Raw genomic sequence first — 21,318 nt, 5'->3', positions numbered from 1 at the left:
AAATAAAAAAAAGATGATCATGCATTTATTTATTTATTTGTCATCCTGTAACAAAGACAAGAAACACAGATAGCTTTTCATCACATTTTATCATGTATGGTCACGAGTGGAGAGAAAGAGCCAGTTATGCAGCTGTATACAGAGTTCAAATCTTACTTTTTGTTTTTAAAAAAAGGAGACAAACTTACAAAAAGAGAAAATTGCACTCAGCTTTACAATACCTTTAGAAATTAAGCCATCTAAAATTAACAATAATAACAATAATCATAGTAGCAGTCAACATAATAGTCTTACCACTGAAAGCAGAGGATGATTGTTTAGTCTGAATTATATTATACTCCTTGCTAAGGTCTGATGCAGGGCAGCACACTAAATTCTCATTCTCAAGACTTCAGTGCCTGGTGAATTTAAAATAATAATAATTACCTAGCCATTTCAGTTTTTTCTAGGAAAAGAACTGCTGCAAAACAGTTATCCTTTACTCTGTCAGAAACAAAATAACCTGTCTTAAACTGCTAGATGCTTTTAAATTCCTACCCTGAACACAAAACACACTTCTGCAAGCCAACAAAAGTGGACAATCAATAACTATCTTCATTGTCAGTAAGAGCGGCTTTGAACTCACATACTATGCCTTTCTTCCCTTAAACCTGGGGTAACTATAATTAAGGCCTAGTTCTAACATTATTTCGTTATTCTTTCGCAGTGTTCTCAGTAAAGTATGATCAATTATGACACTAGAAAAATAACTGGCCATGAGACCACTTAACCCAAGTCGCTAGTGAAAAGCTAAGTGGAGGCAAATACAATTCAGACTGCAGAATAATAAAGACATAAATGGATGGGAGAGGGGTAATGTATGGGTGGTGAAAGTGCATTTGACATATTTACTCTGGGAACTCTAGGCTGCTGAGCTGGTTTTAATATTTAAATGAATGAATGGTGGAGGTCTCAGAAAGGTGGGTAGTGGTTGGAGGGGGATGGTAGTGGGATCATATTTCCCTTTGGCTGCTCCCATACACACTCTCATCACTGTAGGCAATGTAGAGGAAAAAGTCCTCTTCATGATGCTCCTGAGAAAGACAGTAAGAAAAAAAGATGTTAGTATGACATTAAAAACGTAAAGGGAGGCTCACTTTAGTATTAGTAGAAAAAAACAACGCAATACGCTGATAAAGACTGAGATCAGCTCAGTGAGGTAGAAAATGAGCACAACTCTTGCCTGGTACAACAGTCCCATGGTAGCTGAGGTGGGTGGAATGACATTGTTTACAAAGAAGAAGAGAGCATCCTCAGCTCGCAAGTGGATTCTTTTCCGGATGAGGAAGTAAAACTGGCCCACTGATAAAAGAGAGTATACAAGATTCCCAAAATTTTAGATGTTGCTGTAACATACTAGTGTGTTTTAAATATTGTCCAGGAACTTGCCACATAATACAATGTTTACCTGTCAGGTCGGAGGGGACAAGGTATTTCTTCTTGTCCAGATCTCCTATCCTGGCTTTGGGGGCTTTCTCCACAATTACCTGGGGGGGAAAAAAAGAAAAAGAAACATTGCACAACATGTCCTATGCAAATTAATCTAGTACATTTTCCACTGAACAAAGACTGTGTGTATTGAATGAGAAGGACATTAATAGTGTTTCACCTTTCTCAGAAAAGGGATCTGAGAATGCACTTGATTGTCAGTCAAGCGAGGACTGAAATACATTTAACCCAGATGTGGTGTTTCATTTATATTTATTTATTTAATAATAATAATAATAATAATAATAGTAATTATTATTATTATTATTATTACTTTATTTGTCCCTTTGGAGAATTTTTTTTTTTCTCCATTTATATTTAGAAAACCTACCCTAGTATTTAGTAGTTAGTCAGTTATAAAGAAACCGATATATTTATATGATTACAATTCAGACCTAGGATTTGGTACAGAGAACTGGAGGGAGCGCAAAATGAAACTATTTTGAAGTCTCTTCAGTCAATAAACAGGACTTGTAAAATACTACCTGCCCACACCAAGCAGCAGCACAGCATTGCAGACTTTAAATAACTGTCAGCAACATTTTTTTTTTTTTTTTTACATTAATTGTATAGTTACATATAAAAAATGTAGTGGTTCCAGTTTCTCAAATGTGAATATTTTCTGGTTTCCTTAGTCTTTAGTGATAGTAAAATGAGTATCCGTAGGTTTTGGACTACTGATCAGACAAAACGACATTTGAAAATGTCATCTTGGGCTCTGGGAGCTTGCTATGGGCTGTTTTTTTTTTTTTTTACCATTTCCTGACATTTTAAAATCCAAATGAGTGTTTGATTAATTGAGAAATAATTGGCAGATTACTCGATAATGGAAATAAGTCGTTAGCTGCAGCAACCCATTAAGTGTGTCACAATCTATGACTGAGAACTGCTTTAAAATGAAAGGCAGACAAACTAGATTGCTACTGTAAGGAAAAATCAACCTCGTCATGCATTACAGAGCCCGGAGCACATGAATCTGCTGACAGTTTTGACCCCTTCAGTCTTGTTAAGTCAGTTTGAGTGGCAAAAGGCCAACGTCTGTTGACCATACAATCTATCTACAAGAGCGACGTAAACAAGTGTCCTATTTGTTGACACAAACTATTTTAAGGTGCGCTGCTGTTAGCGTTTCAACATACAGCAAACAGCAAACTACACCCAGCTTCCCGTGGGGTGTAGACTGTATGTCTTTCACCACATTAGTTTTTACCTGCGAGGCATTACATTATTTTGTTACAAAGGACCTGTCTTTATGATTTACAAATACTAGCTTAACATAAATGCACACCCGGAAGGATTACACGAAGCTATCACGAACTGGCCTGTTCAATGCGGCCGAAATCCTTTTTGGTTAACCTCCATCTCTGCTTGCTAACGGGTGTGCTGTTTACTAACGTGGTGATCAACTGTGGAAATAATTATGGAAAATGATGTGTAGCTACAACTGAACCACATAAATATAGTTATTTTTATGTGCGTATCACAAATAATTAGCTAAACAGCGCTAGCATTGAAACTGGTTTAGCTTTAACCTAGCTACCCGTCAAATTGCTAACAACATTACGCTAGATGAAGCTACCAAGCTAACGTTAGCTACTTACTGGTACCCTGTCCGGATACTTCTTCCTTATTTTCTCGCCCTCGGACCGCCTTTTCTCAAAAGGGTGCTCTTCTTTGTACTGAAACTTCATCGTTAAAAGAGATGACAGACAACACGTCGGTCACTCCTAGGTTGTACGATCGCGGTTTGCTCAAGGAACGGCTCAAATCGCTGACACACACGACAAAAACAAACGATGCTAACTAGCTTTGAGCTCGTCACAGCTGTTTTCCTAGTGCGACTGAGGCGGAGGGATACAATAACAATATGACGTAGCAGAGAGGCTAGTTCGCAGGGTAGACTTCGCGCTATCCCAGACCACGTTAATGTTAATCGTGTGTGATAATCGTTGTTTATTAAAGTAAAATGGCTTGCCTCGAAATTCGTTATTTTTAAGTGGTTTAAAATCTATGATGCAATTTTCTGCGGGACTATTTTATTTTGATCAACCGCTGCGCGTAAAGACGTGGGGCAGGGCAGTGAAGAGGCAGCTGTCCTTGTCATATGACCGAGGCCCAGCAGTTAGCAGCAAGAGAGGAAACTCAAAAACATGCGATATTATTGGCTGTGTAGGTCAACGCTGCTCTAAATCTGGGCCCAAAGACATTCAGCAGGTCCTCGGCAAAATGGGATATATTGTGAGTTATTGTTTATTCACTCATTATCCAAGCATAGTGCTTAATAATGACTACATTGACTTGAAGTTTCGCAATTACCACTGTTGCCACATCAAACAAGTAATAACAAGATCAGTGATTTCATTAATATATAGAAAAAAAAAAGGAGAAAAAAATCTACCCTGCCGCAGTGTCATTGAGCAACAATCCCTTCTAGCTTCAGTAGCGCTGCTCTGCACCTGAAGCTGACACCCCAAAGGGTATAATTCCCTCCCCTTTCACATGGCCAGATTAACTTGGTTGGGGTCCCTTAGACAAAAATGAGCTGATGGACCCCTATAATCACACAGGAGCATTGTGGAGCCCCTCAAATTCTAGGGTAGTTGCCCACTTTTCCCAGTTGGTAGTCCAGCCTGGCCTTTTTTTACCTTGTGACCCATTAAATGCAATATATGTACTCAGGCTGCGATCTAATGAAGTAAGCTTTGACTCACAGATCTAAACCGCTGAATGAATTCCCTTAATCAAAAAATGTACACTATGTAATTAGATCAAATAACCCCCCCCCCCCCTAAAAAAACTTATATTTTATCAAAAGGGGTTCATTTTCTAGTAAGTCACTAACTTTTTTTTTTTTAAAATATATAGCTTTAATGGTGTGTAATGATGGTGGATACTGGTTTGAAGATAACTGCTGTACTAGTTTTGGGAATTTATGAGGAACCACTACTCACCAAATCAGTTACTTGATTTTTAACTCTAAAGCACCTGTCTATTCAGAGATTACAAAAATCATACAACTGAAAATAAAACAAATATTTTATCTGACATATAATATGTACTTACTTTACTTATTTACTAAGTAAATTAAGTCTGGGAGTCACAGTTTGACGTTCATATGCCCGTTTCCTGTAACGCTCACAGGAAAAGTTGATAACCTGTCTATTGCGCAAGTGTCCCACAGCTCTATGACTCACTCTACTTGCTCATGTGACATCTGCGCCTAAACTCCCCTCTGTGCTTCATAATCTTATGGTGGTTTGTTCTGTGTACTGTACGTCATAACCAGACAGTCTGTATTCATCTAAAGAGTCCCTCATGTGTTTACACACTTCTCTTTAACAATGGAGACAACCCTTTCTCTTCAAACCAGAATGTTAACTGATCATTTTAGGTGATACCCCCTCCCCAGAATACTTGTTTCTTCCAAACATTAATCTGGTAAACTTGTACCCTTTTTGATCACAGTAAAGCTTTCAACATACATACAGGCTCATCTTATCTCTTCCATGTCAGGGACTTTGTAGGTTTTACTCTGCTCTAGCACAGTACATAAAGTGCTGAGTCACTTGTGGACGGGATTGTTTTCCAGGTCCAAGCTTTACAATAAAACTTGATACTATGAGGCTCATCGTGGGACTTAATTCAGTTCTGACAGAGTTACATCATAAATGGCAGATGTCTATTTTTGATGGAGTATAACATATGTTTCCTTTGCTCCCTCCTCTCCTCCTTTTGTCTCTTCAGAGTTCCACGTAACAGAGGAGCACTGAGGCCTAGGTACCTACTATGTCCTCCTAAGACCTGCCACATGACTTCTCCCACAAAAGCTCATCGTCAGTGACAAATCCAAAGTACTTTACCAGTCTTGATTAATGTTGTGGCACTTGTTTTCATACTACTCTAAATTATTGCTTCACCTGTCACTCTGGATAAAAGCATTTGTTAAAAAAAAAAAAAAAAAAAAAAGGCTGTAGGACTCACACCAGGCAATGTGCTTGATTAGAAGAGATTACAATCCTCACGCTGTTAGCTTTCCCAGTAATGTGCACGGGGAAGGTGTAGGGAGAGGTGAAAGAGAGACAGCAGTCCCCTTTCCCAGGAACTGTTGACAAACGCAACTGAGGAGGTGAAATTTAACTTGATAGCTGCTTAGAACTCCTACAAGAGTAAAGTTACTCTAAACAATGACAGATATACATTTGCTGTTTCAAGCTTTTGGTTTTACTTCAAAACCATCATGAGGAAGAGGAGGTAGAGGTGTTGGGAAACAGCAGCTAATACAGTATATGCCGGTATACTTTGGGCCCGCCATAGTACAGCTGCCTACCCCTGCACTAGAATGAGTAAAATTAAGGAACACAGTCTAATATTTAAATTTTGAAGAAAAAAAACCAATAGCTGATATCTACATTTAGAAACTTACCTGTATGCTATGACTGAGAGGGCTGAAAAATCACATTGTTGTGGCGAGTCCACAACAAAATTCAGTTTAAAAAATGTAATAAACACTTTATCCTTAAAAAGTGACATTTGCCTACATTTACTACAACAGGTGTATAGACTCAGTTGCCAGTTTAATAGGTACACCTAGCTATAAGTAATACACTCTAATACAAAACAGTCCTGCAATAAATCCACCCTTCATGAAGGTTTTAATGCTCAGTTATTGTTGAAACTGCTTTAGAGGTGTTGATTCAACAGTTTGTGGTGCTGCTGAGCTGTATTGCTTTATACAGAGGTGTTTCTGTTATTTAGCATGATATAAACGGGGTGGACAAAATATCATAAACTCCGTATAACTCAATACAATTCAACAGCACCACAGGCTTCAGCCTCTAAAATGACCACACAGTTTAATCAACATCTCTTTCAATATAACCTTCAACCACGATAGTAGGATTTTATTGCAGGACTGTTGTATTAGATTAGTTTTAGCTAGGTGTACCTAATAAACTGGCAGCTGAGTGTGTATCAACATATATACACAAAAATTACATAAGACACAATAGAGCTCTTAAACCAGCACAAATGTCGCCAGTTGCCTTCATTTGTAGTCCAAGAGTGCGTTCATGTAGATAGAGTCAGTAAGAGAGACAATTTCTAATTTGATGCCAAAGAGCATTTTTGGAAAAGCCTGAACCCAAAATTACATTTTGTATGTCTCTGGAGCAGGAACATTAAGTGGACCAATGCAGTTTCCTGTCACACCACATGATGGCAGCAGATTATTAGTAAAAAAATGTTTTGCCTCAAGCAGAAACTGTGTGAATAGATTTGAGCTCTTTCCCACCCCAGCAAAGTTGGTTAGTTGACAAGCTGCTAAATGTTATGCCTCAAGTATGACAAAGATTACAGTATGAATCGCATTAAAAGAAAAACAAGCTGCATAGTAACTGGTCGATACTGACAACTGTTTTATTAGTAACACAGACCTGGAGACAGTCAATAAGAAGCCGCTGTGAGCCTTGACAAGGATGACATTGTTCAGAAGGCATTTAAAGACGGAGGGTCTAATAGTTGAACCCATACAGTAAGCGGAGCGGGTAAAAACTGAAAGGGGGAGGTTGCAAATTTGAATCAAATACAAAACCAACTGCAACAAAAACAGAAGGGGAAAAATTAAGTGCAATTCCTATTAGATGAAATCAGGATGGCATCAAATGGCAAAAGGGGGAGAGCGAAATGTCATGGTATGCAGAAGTCATGTCATCATATATTATAACAGATAAACAATCATATGGAAAGGCGGCACGGCAGTCCACATATCGTTACAAGCCATTCTTTTTTTCTCACAACTTTACAGTCGTCTTTATCACTGAGTCCCATGAGGAGCTTTGGGGAAAGAGTGATGGTTATGGCTGAAAAAAAAAAATCAGGCTGCTTGGCTATTTGTCCAGAAAAATGCCTGTGGATGGGATGTTGCAAGCAAAAGTCCATCAATTACACTGTTTAAGTTGATCCATTCTTGTTTAGGGAAAAAACAAAACAAAAACATACCTCAGGAATCAATGAATCACCGTGGGGGTATGATGTTGATCTAAAAAAGGGGCGGTTTTCTATTTTCCCGTACTCAGTTGCTCCGAGACGTTAAGACAGTAAATTGATGAGTTGTCTGCTTAAGTGCAATGTCTGGTGATGATGGAGAAGAAGAAGAAATAATGTAGAATTGTCTTAGTAGCTTTGCTGATCCTCCTTTTTCCCCCCTCCCAATTGTCAAAAAAGTTTAAAAAGGACTAACGAACTCAGCAAGCATACTCCAACTCATGTACACAAGCTCACCTCCATACGCACAGTCAGTATCAGGAGCGATAAGGCAGAGAGGCTCCGTTTTGGAAAAAACAAAAACAAATAAAGAATCAAGAAGAAAAAAAATACAAGCTGGCTCCCCCTCCCTCCCCAGTAGTTTCTGGGCTCTGGTGATCCCGTACTGTTCATCCCGTGTTAGGCGGTCACCCCAACCCTCATCTCCTCAGGACACGTCTGAAAGGCTCAGAGAGGGCTGGTGGGTCGTCTGTGTGGGAACGGAGGGCAGGATGGAAGCCTGCAGAGAGGACGGGGCTGGTCAACAAGCCCCACCCCTCTTGATTCAGCCAATCACCAGAGCCGGTGCTGGTGGAGGTTTCGACTGAGGACGGAGCGGACATCAGCAGTGAACCTAGGAAAGGGAGAGAGAGAGAGACAATTAAACTACTTGACACTGTACGCTTAACTATATCTTAGCCTTTAAAGAAATAGTTCAACATGAAATGTACACATTTGCTTTCTTTCTGAGAGTGAGATGAGAAGATTGATATCCATCTCATCTCTTTGCTTTTAAGTGTGAAGTTGGAGTCAGATGTGTTTAGCATAGCACAACACAAAGACTAGAAACAGGTTGCAACAGCTAGCCTGGCTCTTTTCAAAGTATAAAATTATGCCGACTTAAACCTCTAAAGCTTATTAATAAACACTTTGTATCTCCTTTGCTTAGTCTATACATAAACAGTACAAAAATATAAATGCAAAACTGTGATTTTAGGGCGGGTTATGTGCTATAACTTACTTGACAAACAACAGTTAATCAATCCCTCCAGCTGCACAGAAGTTGCACCGTCTCAGATTATGTATGGATTAAACAAATTAGATACAATGTGTTAGTATTAGTGAGCATTACGACATGTCTACACAGAAAGCATTTCAGACGCGTTTTTCTGTAGTCTCTCAAAAGCATGTGACGGAACAGATATGCTCTATGTTCGTTAACGCAACCTGAAGCGTATTTTTAAGCTTCAAGTCTATCTTCTTCCGTTTTACACTACATTGAGTGTGTGTTTGGCTCTGAGGGTTGCCAAAACGCGCATGACCTACACTCAAAACTGTGCCTTAATGCATCCTGTGTAGACACAGTCGGAGGACTGAAGCTGCTGCTGCTCTGCTAACGTGCTGCTTTCACTACATAGGTGGTGTATTTAACTTTGGACAAAGCCAGGCTAGGCATTTCCTTCTGCTTCCAGTCTTTATGCTAAACTAGGCTAACTCCGTCTTTGTTCTTTACCCTCTGACATGAGTTTTTTTTTTTTTTTTCCAATCTTCTCATCTTACTCTCAGAAAGAAAGCAAATAAGCCTATTTCCCAAAATACTGAACTATTCCCAAGAACATCTCATAGCACAGTCTTTTGACAGGTAAGGTTTCATGTAGTGTAGTCATTAATCAGTCTGTGGACCACACCATGTAAATGGGAATACAACTTTTGTCAACAGCTTTATCGAAATAGTCTTATTTAGAATGATATCAATAAGGTGTTAGGTGCAGTCGAGGTTAACTGTAGCCAAATTAGAATTTGATAGGTGTTAACATGTAATGTACCAACAACTAAAATCATGTACGCCAGTTGCAGCAATTAGCTTGCACCTCATAAATGACTATAGCCCATTTAACTACAGAGAGTATGCACAAGAGTTAGTGTTTGCATTGGCTATTTGCTTTCATGCCAACTTTTTTATGCCTTTTACCTTAGTGCATCCAGCATAGGCAGCAAGTTAAGAAGTGCTGTGTCACTAGGGTCGCTGAACCAGGACTTGATGGGTATTGCATTGTCTGGAGGGCAGAAAACAGCCAGTCAGTCGTGTCAGAGATATGAACATGGTTGTGATTTTATGCTGCTCTGTTAAAGAGGCCACTGAGTGTTAGAGGAGCTGCAGATGCAATGTACTGTTACAGCATTTACAATACAAGCCTTGTAGTGAGAATAAGCTGCTCAGTTATTTGTCCTCTTCCTGCCTCATCAAGGTTGATCTGTATAGGATGAAGCCTCACTTCATTTTGTATGAATGCACAGAGAATATAAGCAGCTAAATATACACCTCAACCTGTTACCAGTCTGAATAACTTTAAGCTATAACTAACACTCCCCACCCAGGGACTAACAAAAAAATTACAAAAACTACAATAAATAAGGCAGAATCTGTCTCTGTTTAAGAACACAATTTACATTACTAAAAATTGAGATATTAAGTCCACGTTAGTCAGTGGTTCCTAAACTTTTTTGGAAATATAAAAACGTTTCCAATCATTTCCAAATGAATCACAATCAACGACCTTTTTCAAAACAGATTATTGACTTGTCAAAGAAGCAAAATCACAGGTGGAACTAATAACATTAACGATGCTTTGCTCTAGCAATTACTGCAATCAGCAACTAATTAGCTGATTAGTTGTACCTGTGTTTGGTACTGTGACAAAGCTTCTGCTCTGAAAAAAAGGTCTTTTCAACTTAAATATCTCTACACATGCAACCTCCCTGCATGTTCGGGAACAACTGACATTTGTGCAATTATTTGTATGGTACAATAAATAAACTACAAATGCTGCATTTCAAATATTTTACATTTATCTAGCCATTAATTTACTTGGATGTGAGCGTAAAACGTTAAGATTCAGACAGAAAAACAGTGAGTCAGGCTGATGTACAGCAGTTGTAGGCGACTCCATGAGGCAGAAAGTCTTACCTGGATGGCTACGATAAGCACCAGGTGAGTTGTCCAGGATGACAATACTGGACAGGTCATCGTGTACTACAGACAGGTCTTTAATATAACTACCTAGATCCAATGTACAATGCTGGCAGAAGAAAGAAAAACACAAAAGTCAGACGCCATCAAAAAGGAGAGAGACCAAAGAGCCTTAGCAGTATCAGCTTTAATACATGCTGTTTAAGTAGAGTTTAGAGCAGTACCTGTCTGTAGTATCTGCGTTTCAGGATGTTCCTGTTGTTGTCCAGCTTGTCTGCCACTGCTGAGCCGTAGATCTCCATACTGGCTGTGAAAACCACCAGCTCATACCACTGGCTCACCTGTGTACATACACAGAGTATAGAGCACACAATAGTATGAGTACACAAGTTACAGAAAGTGCTTAGTAAGTCACAAAGGACCGTTATCCAAAACAAATATAGTTGTATGACATCAGGTAGTGTGAGAGTGCAGTACAATGCAGAGTGATGGCAGAGATGACAGACAGGATAAAAGGTGACCCGAGCAATGATGTTTCAAGTTCACAGTGTGCTTTACTGTTCCCTTCCATGTTAATCTCGGATTCAAACACACAAACAGTGAAACTGATCACACTGACTGACACTCACCACTTCTAAAAAGAAATCAACATGTGGCCTTTTATGTACGAAGAATCTGACTGGGTGCTTGTCAATGACGACCTGCATAGAGAAAGAAGCGGAACAACCCCGTTCATTTAGATAGACAGTGTTTAGGGCTTGAATGCATATGTGTTCAAACATGTACATGTGTGTCTGAATGCTCGTACTTTGAGGATGAAGTCTGGCGGCGTGCCAGGTCTCACTGTGGGTCTGAGGACCCCATCATGGTGAGAGTGGATCAGCGTCTCGTCCAGATCCAGAACCAGAATCTTCCTCTTTACTGCATCTGGAGTTTATCATACAATATTATACATACAATAATAATAGACACTTGTGATACTTTGTTCAGTACATTTACACGCACACAAGAGACCAGTTTACTGGGAGAAATGAGGTTACACAGGAAATCACGTTTACATGCAATGTAGTAACATGGTTACTGTAATATCTGCATATAGATGCAGCAGACCAGTAAACAGATGTCTCCCTTATCCCTAACAGCTTATTTTAAGTTTATTAGTGACGAAAGAAGACACTGCACTTTTTTTCTTACAGCTACAGTATGTCTGGATTTTACAAATAGTCAACTGTTTAGTTAAGACTTAAGGAGGCTACTTAATGTCAGTCTCACTTTTAGATGGACTTTCAATTATTTAAAATACAAGGACATCACTATGTATAATGCTCTTTCCTTTATTCAAGTTGCACTGCTGAGATTCTTTTGCTGTGTCAAGTCTTTGTCATGCACAAGCGCACGTGTAAAATGCTCATCAGAAACACAGATACGTGCATACATGACCAAAATTTAGCTTTCTCCAGGAGAAATCTAGCTGTGGAAATTGGTTATCTCCAACTTCTCAGCCTGATTACAGAAACCCAGTTTCTCATTTACATGACCTGAACAAAAGTAAGCTTCAACTAGGTGGATATTATGGGCTTAGGTAATACACTGTAATTTGTCAATGAAGATAATAATGGATAATTAAGGTTCTGACACCCACGTTCACTCCTGGGGCCATTACATTTTTCAACTGGTTTATCTCTGTTTGGATTCACGATGGTGTACTCTATTTGCAAGTACACCTTACATCTGGGAGCTGACTGAGCAATTAAAATACTTGATGGATTTCCTTATGACATTGTCAGCTGTTGGGGTCCACCACAGCTAATTAAAATCAATTTACTTAATTTATAAGACAAGACATAGTATCCATACTGCTTTCCATGCAGTACATAAATTAAAAACAAACAATTATAACAACAAACTTTAAAACAATAGTCTGTCAACTAAGTGTACTGCCACCAGATAGTGGCACCATAATACGCAAAGTATGCACAAGAATATGCTGTGTTCAAGAGAAGGCTGCTCTTGAAATCACCTCTTAAAAGCCTGTTGTTAGGTATGAGAGAGCAATGTGAGCTACAGTTACTTTAATTCTGTCCACAGTGTTGTACCAGCAGAAATACCATCCATTCGCAGCTAACCGAATGTAAAGGAATCACTCAGTCATTGGAGACTGGACCAGGATCTCCAGCTGAGGTCACTGTAGTGAGTGAGAGGCCAGTAAAGTGGAACTGAAATACAATCCTTCCTCTAAGTCAAGACTGTGCTTTTGAATGAACTCTCTATAGGCAGATGGGAAGCTCATTCATAGCGCACACACCAGTCGATGCTAGTGAAAGTGCTGCCTGTAACGTTTGCATTTCCTCCCAACTTCCACACCACACCATGGGCACCATGCCATCATGTTGGGTGTTTTTCTGACATTACCAGCTCTCATGATTCACTGTTTAACTCAAATGCTTTTTAAGGACAATGGCTGTTTCCCTAGCTCAGTGGTCTTTTAATTTTAACATTCTGGTTACAGGTCTTGAGAAACACTACGGTCTGTCTGTTGCCTCTTTATTTGTAAAGGCTTGGTGTGCAGTATAATTTATCATGTCAAATATTTACATTATGCAGTATTGGTACTACATTCTCTGTATTTTACACTAGCTTATTAAATATCAAGCATGAATGTTATTAGTTAGCTGTGGTTTTGGAGGTGTCTGCCTTTGCTTTATTGATAGGTATATTGATCTCATTTCACACTGCACATTTATAGATGTGCAACAGACGGCCATTTCCTTTTAAGTGCTGATGTAGTCTTTCTACTTGTTTGGCATTTAATTGTAATGATGTAAGAATGTCATCCCACTCTACTGTTGTGGAATAGCCAACTGCCTTACATGCAAAGCCATTCTTTGTTGGTATGCTATTAAAAAGTCACAGGAGCACACAATAACTGACCAAAGTAGCACAACAGGTTTACTGAAACTACTGAGAAAGACAATACAGGCTAACTGTGGTTTGCATCTTGCCACCTGATCCACCTTAATAAATATATACAGCTATGACCCAAAGTCATGACACACCAATGACAGCTGACAGCTCATCCACGTTTCCTCACATGGAGAAGGCATATTATAGCAGTCCTGTCAAATATGTCTGCCCACAAATACTGATGATGTTCATTTCCTCTGGTGAGGTGAGGAAGGTCCTGAGAAAGTGGTCAAGCTGTGTGGCTGTGCACGCAGCTGTGTGTTGTTATGTTGCTTTTCTTTTCGGCACAATCACTTCGTCCTGGACAGATGGGTTCTACTTAAACTTCCATATTACAAATATGTTGTGATAGTGTCTCCGCTCTATCTAGTATCATAAAACAAAAACAAATGTGTCCAGGTAAAATCATGCATTAAGAGAGCACAGTATTTGCTAACTATGTTTACAATTCTTGACTGTCTTACACAAGGGCCCCGAAACTTTTGCTGAGCAGTCATATCATGAAAACAATGATGTACTCACTGAGTCTGTTTCTGGAGATAGGTGACAGAGGCAAAGTGTCGTATCGCACCGTCTGATACTGGATTATCTGCAAATGAACGAGGCAAATGAAACAGTCAAACAAACCTTAACAGATCAGAACACATACAAACCATATACAATACACTGAGCCATAATGAGTTGCACCATTGATAGATATCAAATGGGTGTTTTGTTTTGTTTTTTAACTTTGTATCAGAAATGTAGTCCACCCCCCTCACTGAAGTACACTGAAGGCTCCGATCTTTTCATTTCCTACTGCATTCTAAAAGTGTCTGTCTTAATTTTGTGATTTTACACAAAAGGCCAGTATTGGTGCTTTGGAAATCCTTTGGGGCATAAAGAAAAGTGGCTTTACGTCATCTTAATTGTTGCAATCCATAATCCAATTTGAAAAGACTATCATGATTTAAACTCAACTGAGGAAGGGATGATTTAGATCAGAAGCAAGGTTCTCCATGAAGGTCTTAAAAACCTTCAAGTCTTGAAATCCCAAAACTTATATTTGAGCCTTTAGACAAGTGAAATCGACTCAGAACAGTGGAGGACACCATACTGAAATGAACTCAGTTGTCCACCCCATGACTCCTCCTCTCTGACTTCTTTGTTCTGCTCTGGTCAGAGCGACTAGAGAGGATCCTTTCCAGTGCCGCTCTTGCCCAGGGGCTCTGCACTTTTCTTCACAGGGCTATTTTTATCCCCCCAGCTGTCGGTGGGTGTCAGCGAAGCATGGGGCACACACAGAAAGAGAGACTTGGAGGGTGACTTTGACTGAGCCAGGGCCGCTTGGTACCTAAGCCTCGGACAGGGCCTCCCTCTGTGTCCCCTCCCACTGCTGCCTGGCAGAGGAAGCTCGGGGGAAGCCTATTGGTGCCAGCAGCTGCTGAGCACCACAGGGGGACCTCACCCTTGACTCAGCTCTCCGCACCTCCAAGAGCGTCCATCTGGACCCGAGGCCTGCAAACTCGGACTGAATCCTTTGCCTTCAGACTAGGACTACAACTAACATTTCAATTAATCTTGCTCTCTTAGCGTGACCAACAGCAAGCAAAACTCTTCAGTTTATAATGATATGTGATGGAGAAAAGCAGCTAGCCCTTGCATTTGTATAGGTATAACCAGGATACTGGTTGGGAGTTTTGTGTTGATTAGCTAAATGTTTTAGCACTAACTCCACACTTGGCTACACTGTTATTGTCTCATGTAGGAGATAATAAGCAGAACCACTAGGCAACATTGTCGTCGGTAAGATTAATAAACCATCTCGTCATCTGTTGACACAGAGTAGCGTGCATGGGATTATGACCTGGTCCTAATATTCATAATCCCGTAGAGCTTTTATTGATCCAAAGTTCTGAATCAGGTCACTTAGTGCATTGTGGTCTTCTCGAACGGAAACACCTTGAGCCCTACCTTATTCGCAGACAACAGAAGCAGGAGTTACCAAGGGAATTATTAGATTTATAAAAGGGGTTATTATAGTTATAACAAACTGGGGCACTCACTTATATTAATACCCTTGTTTTAAATGTATTAAATGGATTAGGTCCTCACCTCAAATATTTTTCATCAAATCACCTGTCACGGTTTCCTTGATTGCCATCTATAGGATCACCTACGTTACATTGCTTCCAACATAAGCAGTCGCTGGATCATGACATTGTTCCAGTGCATCATGTAAAGTAAACAACAGTGCTAAACTGTGAGTGAGAATGAGAGAAACAGAGGGAGGGAGAGAGAACAGTACGCTCTCTGTACTGACATAATCCCTCTCACTTCAGCCATAACATGGACTGAACTCACTCACTCTCAGGGCCTGTTGACAACCCGCGAGTGTTACTGCCACACAATAAACTGCCGACAAACCTCGAACAGCAAGATGATTACAACACACAGGGCACTCCTCCAAGCATTGTTAGCTTGATATGGAGCTACAGTCGAAATCCACTCACACTACACCACATATGCATGTCTATTAACAACTCAACACCTGCGTGTATGTCTAAGTTACAGGCAGACTGCTTTGGTCATGTTAAAATGCCATGTTTATTGTGGAAGCATTTGTAAGCAATTCAAGATGACCTGCAGGCTTGCACTGGCTGCTCCTCAAATTTAGTGTTTGGATGTGGGAGGTTTCCTCTTCGCACTGTAGTTGAATGAGCCAGTCATTCACACTATCTCATCACACAAAAACAGACACCTAGACACACTATTTAAGAGCTGAACCAATTAGTCTATTAACCAATTGGTTGACCAACCAAAAATTAACCTGCAACAAGTTTGATAATCAATAAATTGTTCATCGTTTCATTCATTTATCAAAAAAAAAATGGATGTGCTGGTTCTGTCTGTTTTATATAATTGTTGCTTGAATATTTTTTTGAATTTCCTTTGGTTCTGTTAGTCTGGCAAAATTAACTAGTTAAAGACTTCCCCTTGGGCTCTGGGAAAAAACTGACAAACACTTCACTATTTTCTGACATTTTCTAGGCTAAATGGTTAATCTACTAACTAAAAAAAAGATGTTTTTTGATACTCCTGGCCAGCTTTATGCTGGATGATATAGCAATAAATTTGACACTGGTGTTATTGAGCCTAAATTGGAGGTTGAGGCTACTCAGACAGTGGGATTTGTTCACACATTTACAGATTTTTGGCAACATCATCCTGATGGATGCACATAAGGTGACAGAAATGTACAGCACAGGTGAGAAACCCAGGTATTTTAGCTGTCGAGAGCCAACTGAGCATCCCTAGGTGGACGTGATTTGAAAAATTATGTTTAGGTACATGGGAGCCATGGCAACGTAAAGTCTTTGCTCACTTGTCACAGAAACACAACAGGACCAAGTGCCATATATCTTTCAAAGCCCTTCTCACCGTTCGTAGGTGCTTCCTGAGGATGTACATGATGAAGCCCCATATTCTCGACGTTACGCCGAGAAAAGTGCGGATGCCAAGTAAACACTGCCGGGTCTTCAGCATGTTGATGAGCACTCAAAGACCCCACAGCAACTCAACTTCAACTCTCAGTTGATAGCACGCTTTTGCCCGAAGTTGTTAGGCCAATTACTGAAGGAACTTGCTTGCTAGTGATAGTCAAAATCCGTCTTTAGCCACAGCCGCCAAACTAGCAATTCAAATTAACAAGAGGCCAAGCAAACGTGTGAGTACCTCGCTCTGCACACTTGTGGCACAATTAGCATCAAATAGAGTACACTTTCATTGTAACTGTGAAAGACAAACGTGGTCGTAGTCACAAGAAAAGCTGCTGCACGACGACTGTATGGACATTAGCGCGCAGCTCGTTGACAAGCTAGCTCAGGAGCTAGTTGTGCACCAAGTAACGTTAGCTAGTAGCCACCAAGCTACCGCTAGCTCGACAGGGTGACCACCTTGAACCTTGGACAAAAATACCCCAAAAAAGCTGTGGGGCCTCTCGTTGTCAAGCACCGGTTCAATGCGACTTCACTCTGTGCGGCGTCTGAAGAGAGGCAGCTTTACAAAAGTTCCCCAAAGTATAACCGGTCCGGTTAAAATCAGTTTGTAGTCCAGTGGAAATCCGGAATGAAACTGCGAGCCGCCATCGCCGCCTTGCCGTCACTTCCGCGAGGAATCCTCTGGGGGCGCGCAGCACGTCCACGTGGGAAAAAAATAAACAGACGTGGACGAGCAAGAGTGTGAGCCTGATAAAAGTCTGTTAAAATTAACCTGTTTAACTATCAGTTTTATTTTTTTCTGTAATTTTTCAGCTACTCTCTTAGTGGTTGTTTTTTGGTAATACATTTGTGTGTATACATCACGTTTTGCTGTCATTTTGACAGTGGCTTGATTAGTGTCAATAAGCCTAATTATGCCACTGTGATTCAATTCAAAGTTGTAAAACAATACAACATGAAAATTTCACTGGGCGTGGGTGAATACTTTTTATAGACACTGTATATATTTTAATATTTGGCAGGGGAGCTTTTACAGTTGTCAGTAGGCACATGGGCTTGCCAACTGCCAGTTAATGCGAAAAAAAAGCTTACTACACCCAATTAATTACTTCAAACTGTGAGGAAACTAATAAACAATCCCCTCTGACACCGCCATGCAAATAGCACTAATGATTTAGTGATGTTATTTATAATAGCAAATGGTTTAACAGGGAACTAATTATCATTTGGTGTAAATAGACCTTGAGCAATACACCCAAATATTCAACATAATTTACAGTAGAAAGACAGATTATGTAAAGACTGTAATCATATAAATTAATCTCTTGAATATTACTTCCACTTGATGGTATAGAGGTCTGAATTTATTTTAGAGTGATTATGTTTGGCAATGACAGCGATATGGACAGTTGTGAGCAGTAATTTTTCCCTCTCAGATTGTTTAATTTGTGCTGTAGGATTTTTAGAGGCTCTGGAAAAGGAAGACGTATCGTGTATTTTACAAGAAAAGTGCAAAACTCAAGCAAAAAGTCAGAAACAATAAACATTATTTGGTATAATATCCGTTTTTCTTTCTTATCACTTTAATCATCTTGTGACCTCCCTCATAGCATTAAAAAACATAAGGCAATCAATAATATTAGGAAAAACTCTTGGATACAACCATTTAATAAACATAATACAGATTTTTTTACAGAAATATTGTCTTCAAAGCTCCATGAATTGGTGGCATGGCTTTGAATTTGCACTACTGAAAACGACTCAGTGTCTTGAATGGCAAGGAGGAAACAAAACCTGGATCTTCCGAGCCTTCAGTGGGTTTTATGTCTTAACCCTACACATCAAGATCATCATCAGGGTCCTCCTGGTCATAGTCATCGTTGGCATCAGGCTCATACAGAATTCGTCCTGAACCTGGGCCTGAGTGGAGCAGTGCTGTTTTCCTGTAAGAGAAAAAAGGGGCAAGCATTTTTAGGTTGTTTGTAAACAAAAAAGAAATGTAATCACTGAGAAAAAACAAAAACCCACAGACGAAAAACATGACAATTGTGGAAACATGTCTCACTTCTCTTTGCTGAAGACAAAGGGAAGTGCAAGTCTCTCCTTGGCCTTGCGCTCTGTATCAGATAGTCGAAGGTTGAAGGTCAAGTTGGCTGTTGGGTCCGTCTATAGAAACACAAAAAGGAAACTTTCAGTCCTGCCATATCTGAGCCCGATCTTTATTCAGTTGATCTTGCGTATGGTGTGAAGGTATTGAGCATGTGTTATATTGCACCTCCTGTTCCTCAGGGTCAGTCTGTTTTGGTCCAAGTTGGCTGGGCTTGCCCTGTACTATGACTGTAAGATCCTCTTTGATGCTGAAAATCTCCTCCTGAGGACAAAAAAACAAACTTATCAATAATTTTTAATAGTGTAGGAACACAAAATAGTCATCCAAAAGAAAGCATTCCTTACATCTTGCATAACTTTCCCCGATTTTGAGCGCTTTGTTATCTTTGCCACTGCTTCGTCTCCCTTCATCCCAGGCACTACAGTGATGACCGAAGTAGCCAAGTGGCATAGACTTCCCACAGTCCCCCTCTGATGCATATCTGCATGGAGCAGGCCGATTATAGCTCTCACAGCTCCCCCTAATGAAAACACAGAAAAAGACCCTTAAAGACTGGAATTACTAAATGCTCTTAAAGTTCCAGTTTACTCTAAAATAAGTTAGCCAAGATAGCCTGTTTGACAATAGGATGGTGCACTTAGCAAATATTTTAATAAATATTTGGTTGCACTTGATTTCTCTTAAAAGATCATTAAAGACAAAAGTTTTACAATTGCTCTCACAGCCTGGATGTCATACCTTCATTCATTACAAAAATCCCTGTGACATTGCGCTGAAACACAGACATTAAGAAGATCATTTATCACCTTTTCTAAGTTGCTGAAGAGTCTTGCAGACAGCAGGAGGTCTGAGGTGTCTCAAAATCCATGAAAGGGAGTCGATCACTAAGGTAGCTGGTTTAGGGTGTGATGTTTGCTTCATCAGATGTGTAAGTTCCTCCAAACAGAACTGGTGAACTGTGAAAGCTGGGTGATCTTCCCAGCCAAGGGGGTCTGTATAAGCATTGTGAAAGTGTAACCTGAAGTGACAATAACATATGATTAATGGTAAGTTTGGTTACACAGTAGGTTAAATAAGCTGCCCAATAAAAGGGCTGCAGCAAACTATCATTTTCAATATTCAGTATTATATTGATTGCTTTTTCCATCATTTAGTCTATAAAATGTCAAATAAAATGCACATCAAAAGTTTCAACAATTCAAGATGATGTATATTTAAATGTCTTATTTTGTTTGATGAACGGTCTAAAACCCAAAGAAATTCATGCTCACACTGTAAAAATTGGAACCAGTGAATCTTGCATTTTGCTTGATAAATTACTTGTATTATTTACCGACTTTCTGTGGATGGACTTATCGTTTCAGCACTAATCTTAGTTACCTCTTAATTGGTGATCCTTTCAGTCCATCTGTCAGCTCTTCCTCACTGACTTCAAAGCCAAGGACATGGACAGCTTCCTCCCTACATTCATAACATAGGTCAAGACAGGTTTTTATAATTGTTTTTTTTTTTTGTGTGTGGGAAATACATAACTTAGAAACATTAATAATTAATACATATATAACCAAACAATCACCATACGCATTTCTTTAAATACCTGTTCAATGCAGCATTGATGAAGCTCTTCAGCAGGTGTCGACCAGAATAACTAGCAGAATCTACCAATGCAAGTATGAATTACATGACTTTATGTTATTGCTTCGGTTCACATAGATAGCAGTTGTTATTGTTCGCAATTTAGACTTAAATTCAATAACATTTAAAGCATTTACCTTGTATTATTAGAAACCCTCCAGCATCAGTGCCTTGCAATAATTCAGGCAACATGATACTAACTTATAAAAGTAAATTGTAGAAGGTCCAGGTAGCTTCAGCTAGTTAGCATGCTTCTGATTCACCATCTACTTAAACGTGAATCCCATAATAAAAAATCGGACAACCAAGTAATTTAACGACAGAAGAACGAGATCCTTCAAAGTTCAGAATGGCGACATCTAAAGTCGCAGAAACTTATATTTCACAAAACATAAAGGTTTATTTGCCCAACCCAGGTCCAGCATGTTTCGCTAGGTAGAATGTTTAAAAAAAACGTCATATCCCAGAGGTCCCGTCACTTTAATGTCGATCGTATGTGGGAAATGTAGTTCAACAACATTTCCGACCATTGCTTATGTTGGGGTGAATGAGTGCTAAAAGAACTACGTTACCCAACATACACCACAGGAAACACTGCGCTGGCAGCCTCA

At 39.6% G+C, this 21,318-nt stretch overlaps 3 protein-coding genes and 1 long non-coding RNA gene across 6 annotated transcripts; 1 reads left to right on the top strand and 3 right to left on the bottom strand.

The window, feature by feature from the left end:
• Positions 1 to 70: 70 nt before the first annotated feature.
• On the bottom strand, positions 71 to 3,367 carry LOC122870653 (gamma-aminobutyric acid receptor-associated protein). Its single transcript, XM_044185004.1, has 4 exons — positions 3,129 to 3,367; positions 1,448 to 1,526; positions 1,223 to 1,341; positions 71 to 1,073 (listed from the first exon to the last, which is right to left on the bottom strand). The coding sequence occupies exons 1-4, from the start codon at positions 3,216 to 3,218 to the stop codon at positions 993 to 995; spliced, it is 369 nt and encodes a 122-aa protein (XP_044040939.1). The 5' UTR covers positions 3,219 to 3,367; the 3' UTR covers positions 71 to 992.
• Positions 3,368 to 3,513: 146 nt separating this feature from the next.
• LOC122870654 lies at positions 3,514 to 7,429 on the top strand. The gene is made up of 2 exons (XR_006376638.1): positions 3,514 to 3,765; positions 5,272 to 7,429. It is a non-coding gene; the product is annotated as an uncharacterized LOC122870654 (long non-coding RNA).
• Positions 6,922 to 17,688, bottom strand: LOC122870650 (CTD nuclear envelope phosphatase 1A). 3 transcript variants are annotated; one of them, XM_044184997.1, is made up of 8 exons: positions 16,904 to 17,687; positions 14,006 to 14,072; positions 11,328 to 11,446; positions 11,149 to 11,220; positions 10,744 to 10,860; positions 10,517 to 10,628; positions 9,521 to 9,605; positions 6,922 to 8,152 (listed from the first exon to the last, which is right to left on the bottom strand). In XM_044184997.1, the coding sequence occupies exons 1-8, from the start codon at positions 17,006 to 17,008 to the stop codon at positions 8,122 to 8,124; spliced, it is 708 nt and encodes a 235-aa protein (XP_044040932.1). In that variant the 5' UTR covers positions 17,009 to 17,687; the 3' UTR covers positions 6,922 to 8,121. The 3 variants fall into 3 exon arrangements, with proteins under 3 accessions (XP_044040932.1, XP_044040931.1, XP_044040933.1); XM_044184996.1 differs by having other exon boundaries at positions 6,922 to 8,182; positions 16,904 to 17,685; XM_044184998.1 differs by lacking the exon at positions 6,922 to 8,152 and having other exon boundaries at positions 9,529 to 9,803; positions 16,904 to 17,688.
• Positions 17,689 to 18,614: 926 nt separating this feature from the next.
• elp5 (elongator acetyltransferase complex subunit 5) lies at positions 18,615 to 21,252 on the bottom strand. The gene is made up of 8 exons (XM_044184995.1): positions 20,845 to 21,252; positions 20,670 to 20,730; positions 20,453 to 20,533; positions 19,879 to 20,090; positions 19,417 to 19,592; positions 19,238 to 19,333; positions 19,028 to 19,128; positions 18,615 to 18,905 (listed from the first exon to the last, which is right to left on the bottom strand). The coding sequence occupies exons 1-8, from the start codon at positions 20,897 to 20,899 to the stop codon at positions 18,797 to 18,799; spliced, it is 891 nt and encodes a 296-aa protein (XP_044040930.1). The 5' UTR covers positions 20,900 to 21,252; the 3' UTR covers positions 18,615 to 18,796.
• Between the last annotated feature and the right edge of the window lie 66 nt (positions 21,253 to 21,318).

This window comes from Siniperca chuatsi, linkage group LG22 (genome assembly GCF_020085105.1).
Source record: "Siniperca chuatsi isolate FFG_IHB_CAS linkage group LG22, ASM2008510v1, whole genome shotgun sequence".
NCBI lineage: Eukaryota > Metazoa > Chordata > Actinopteri > Centrarchiformes > Sinipercidae > Siniperca > Siniperca chuatsi.
The sequence above is the reverse complement of the archived record's forward strand: the minus strand, read 5'-3'. Positions and strand labels throughout refer to the sequence as shown.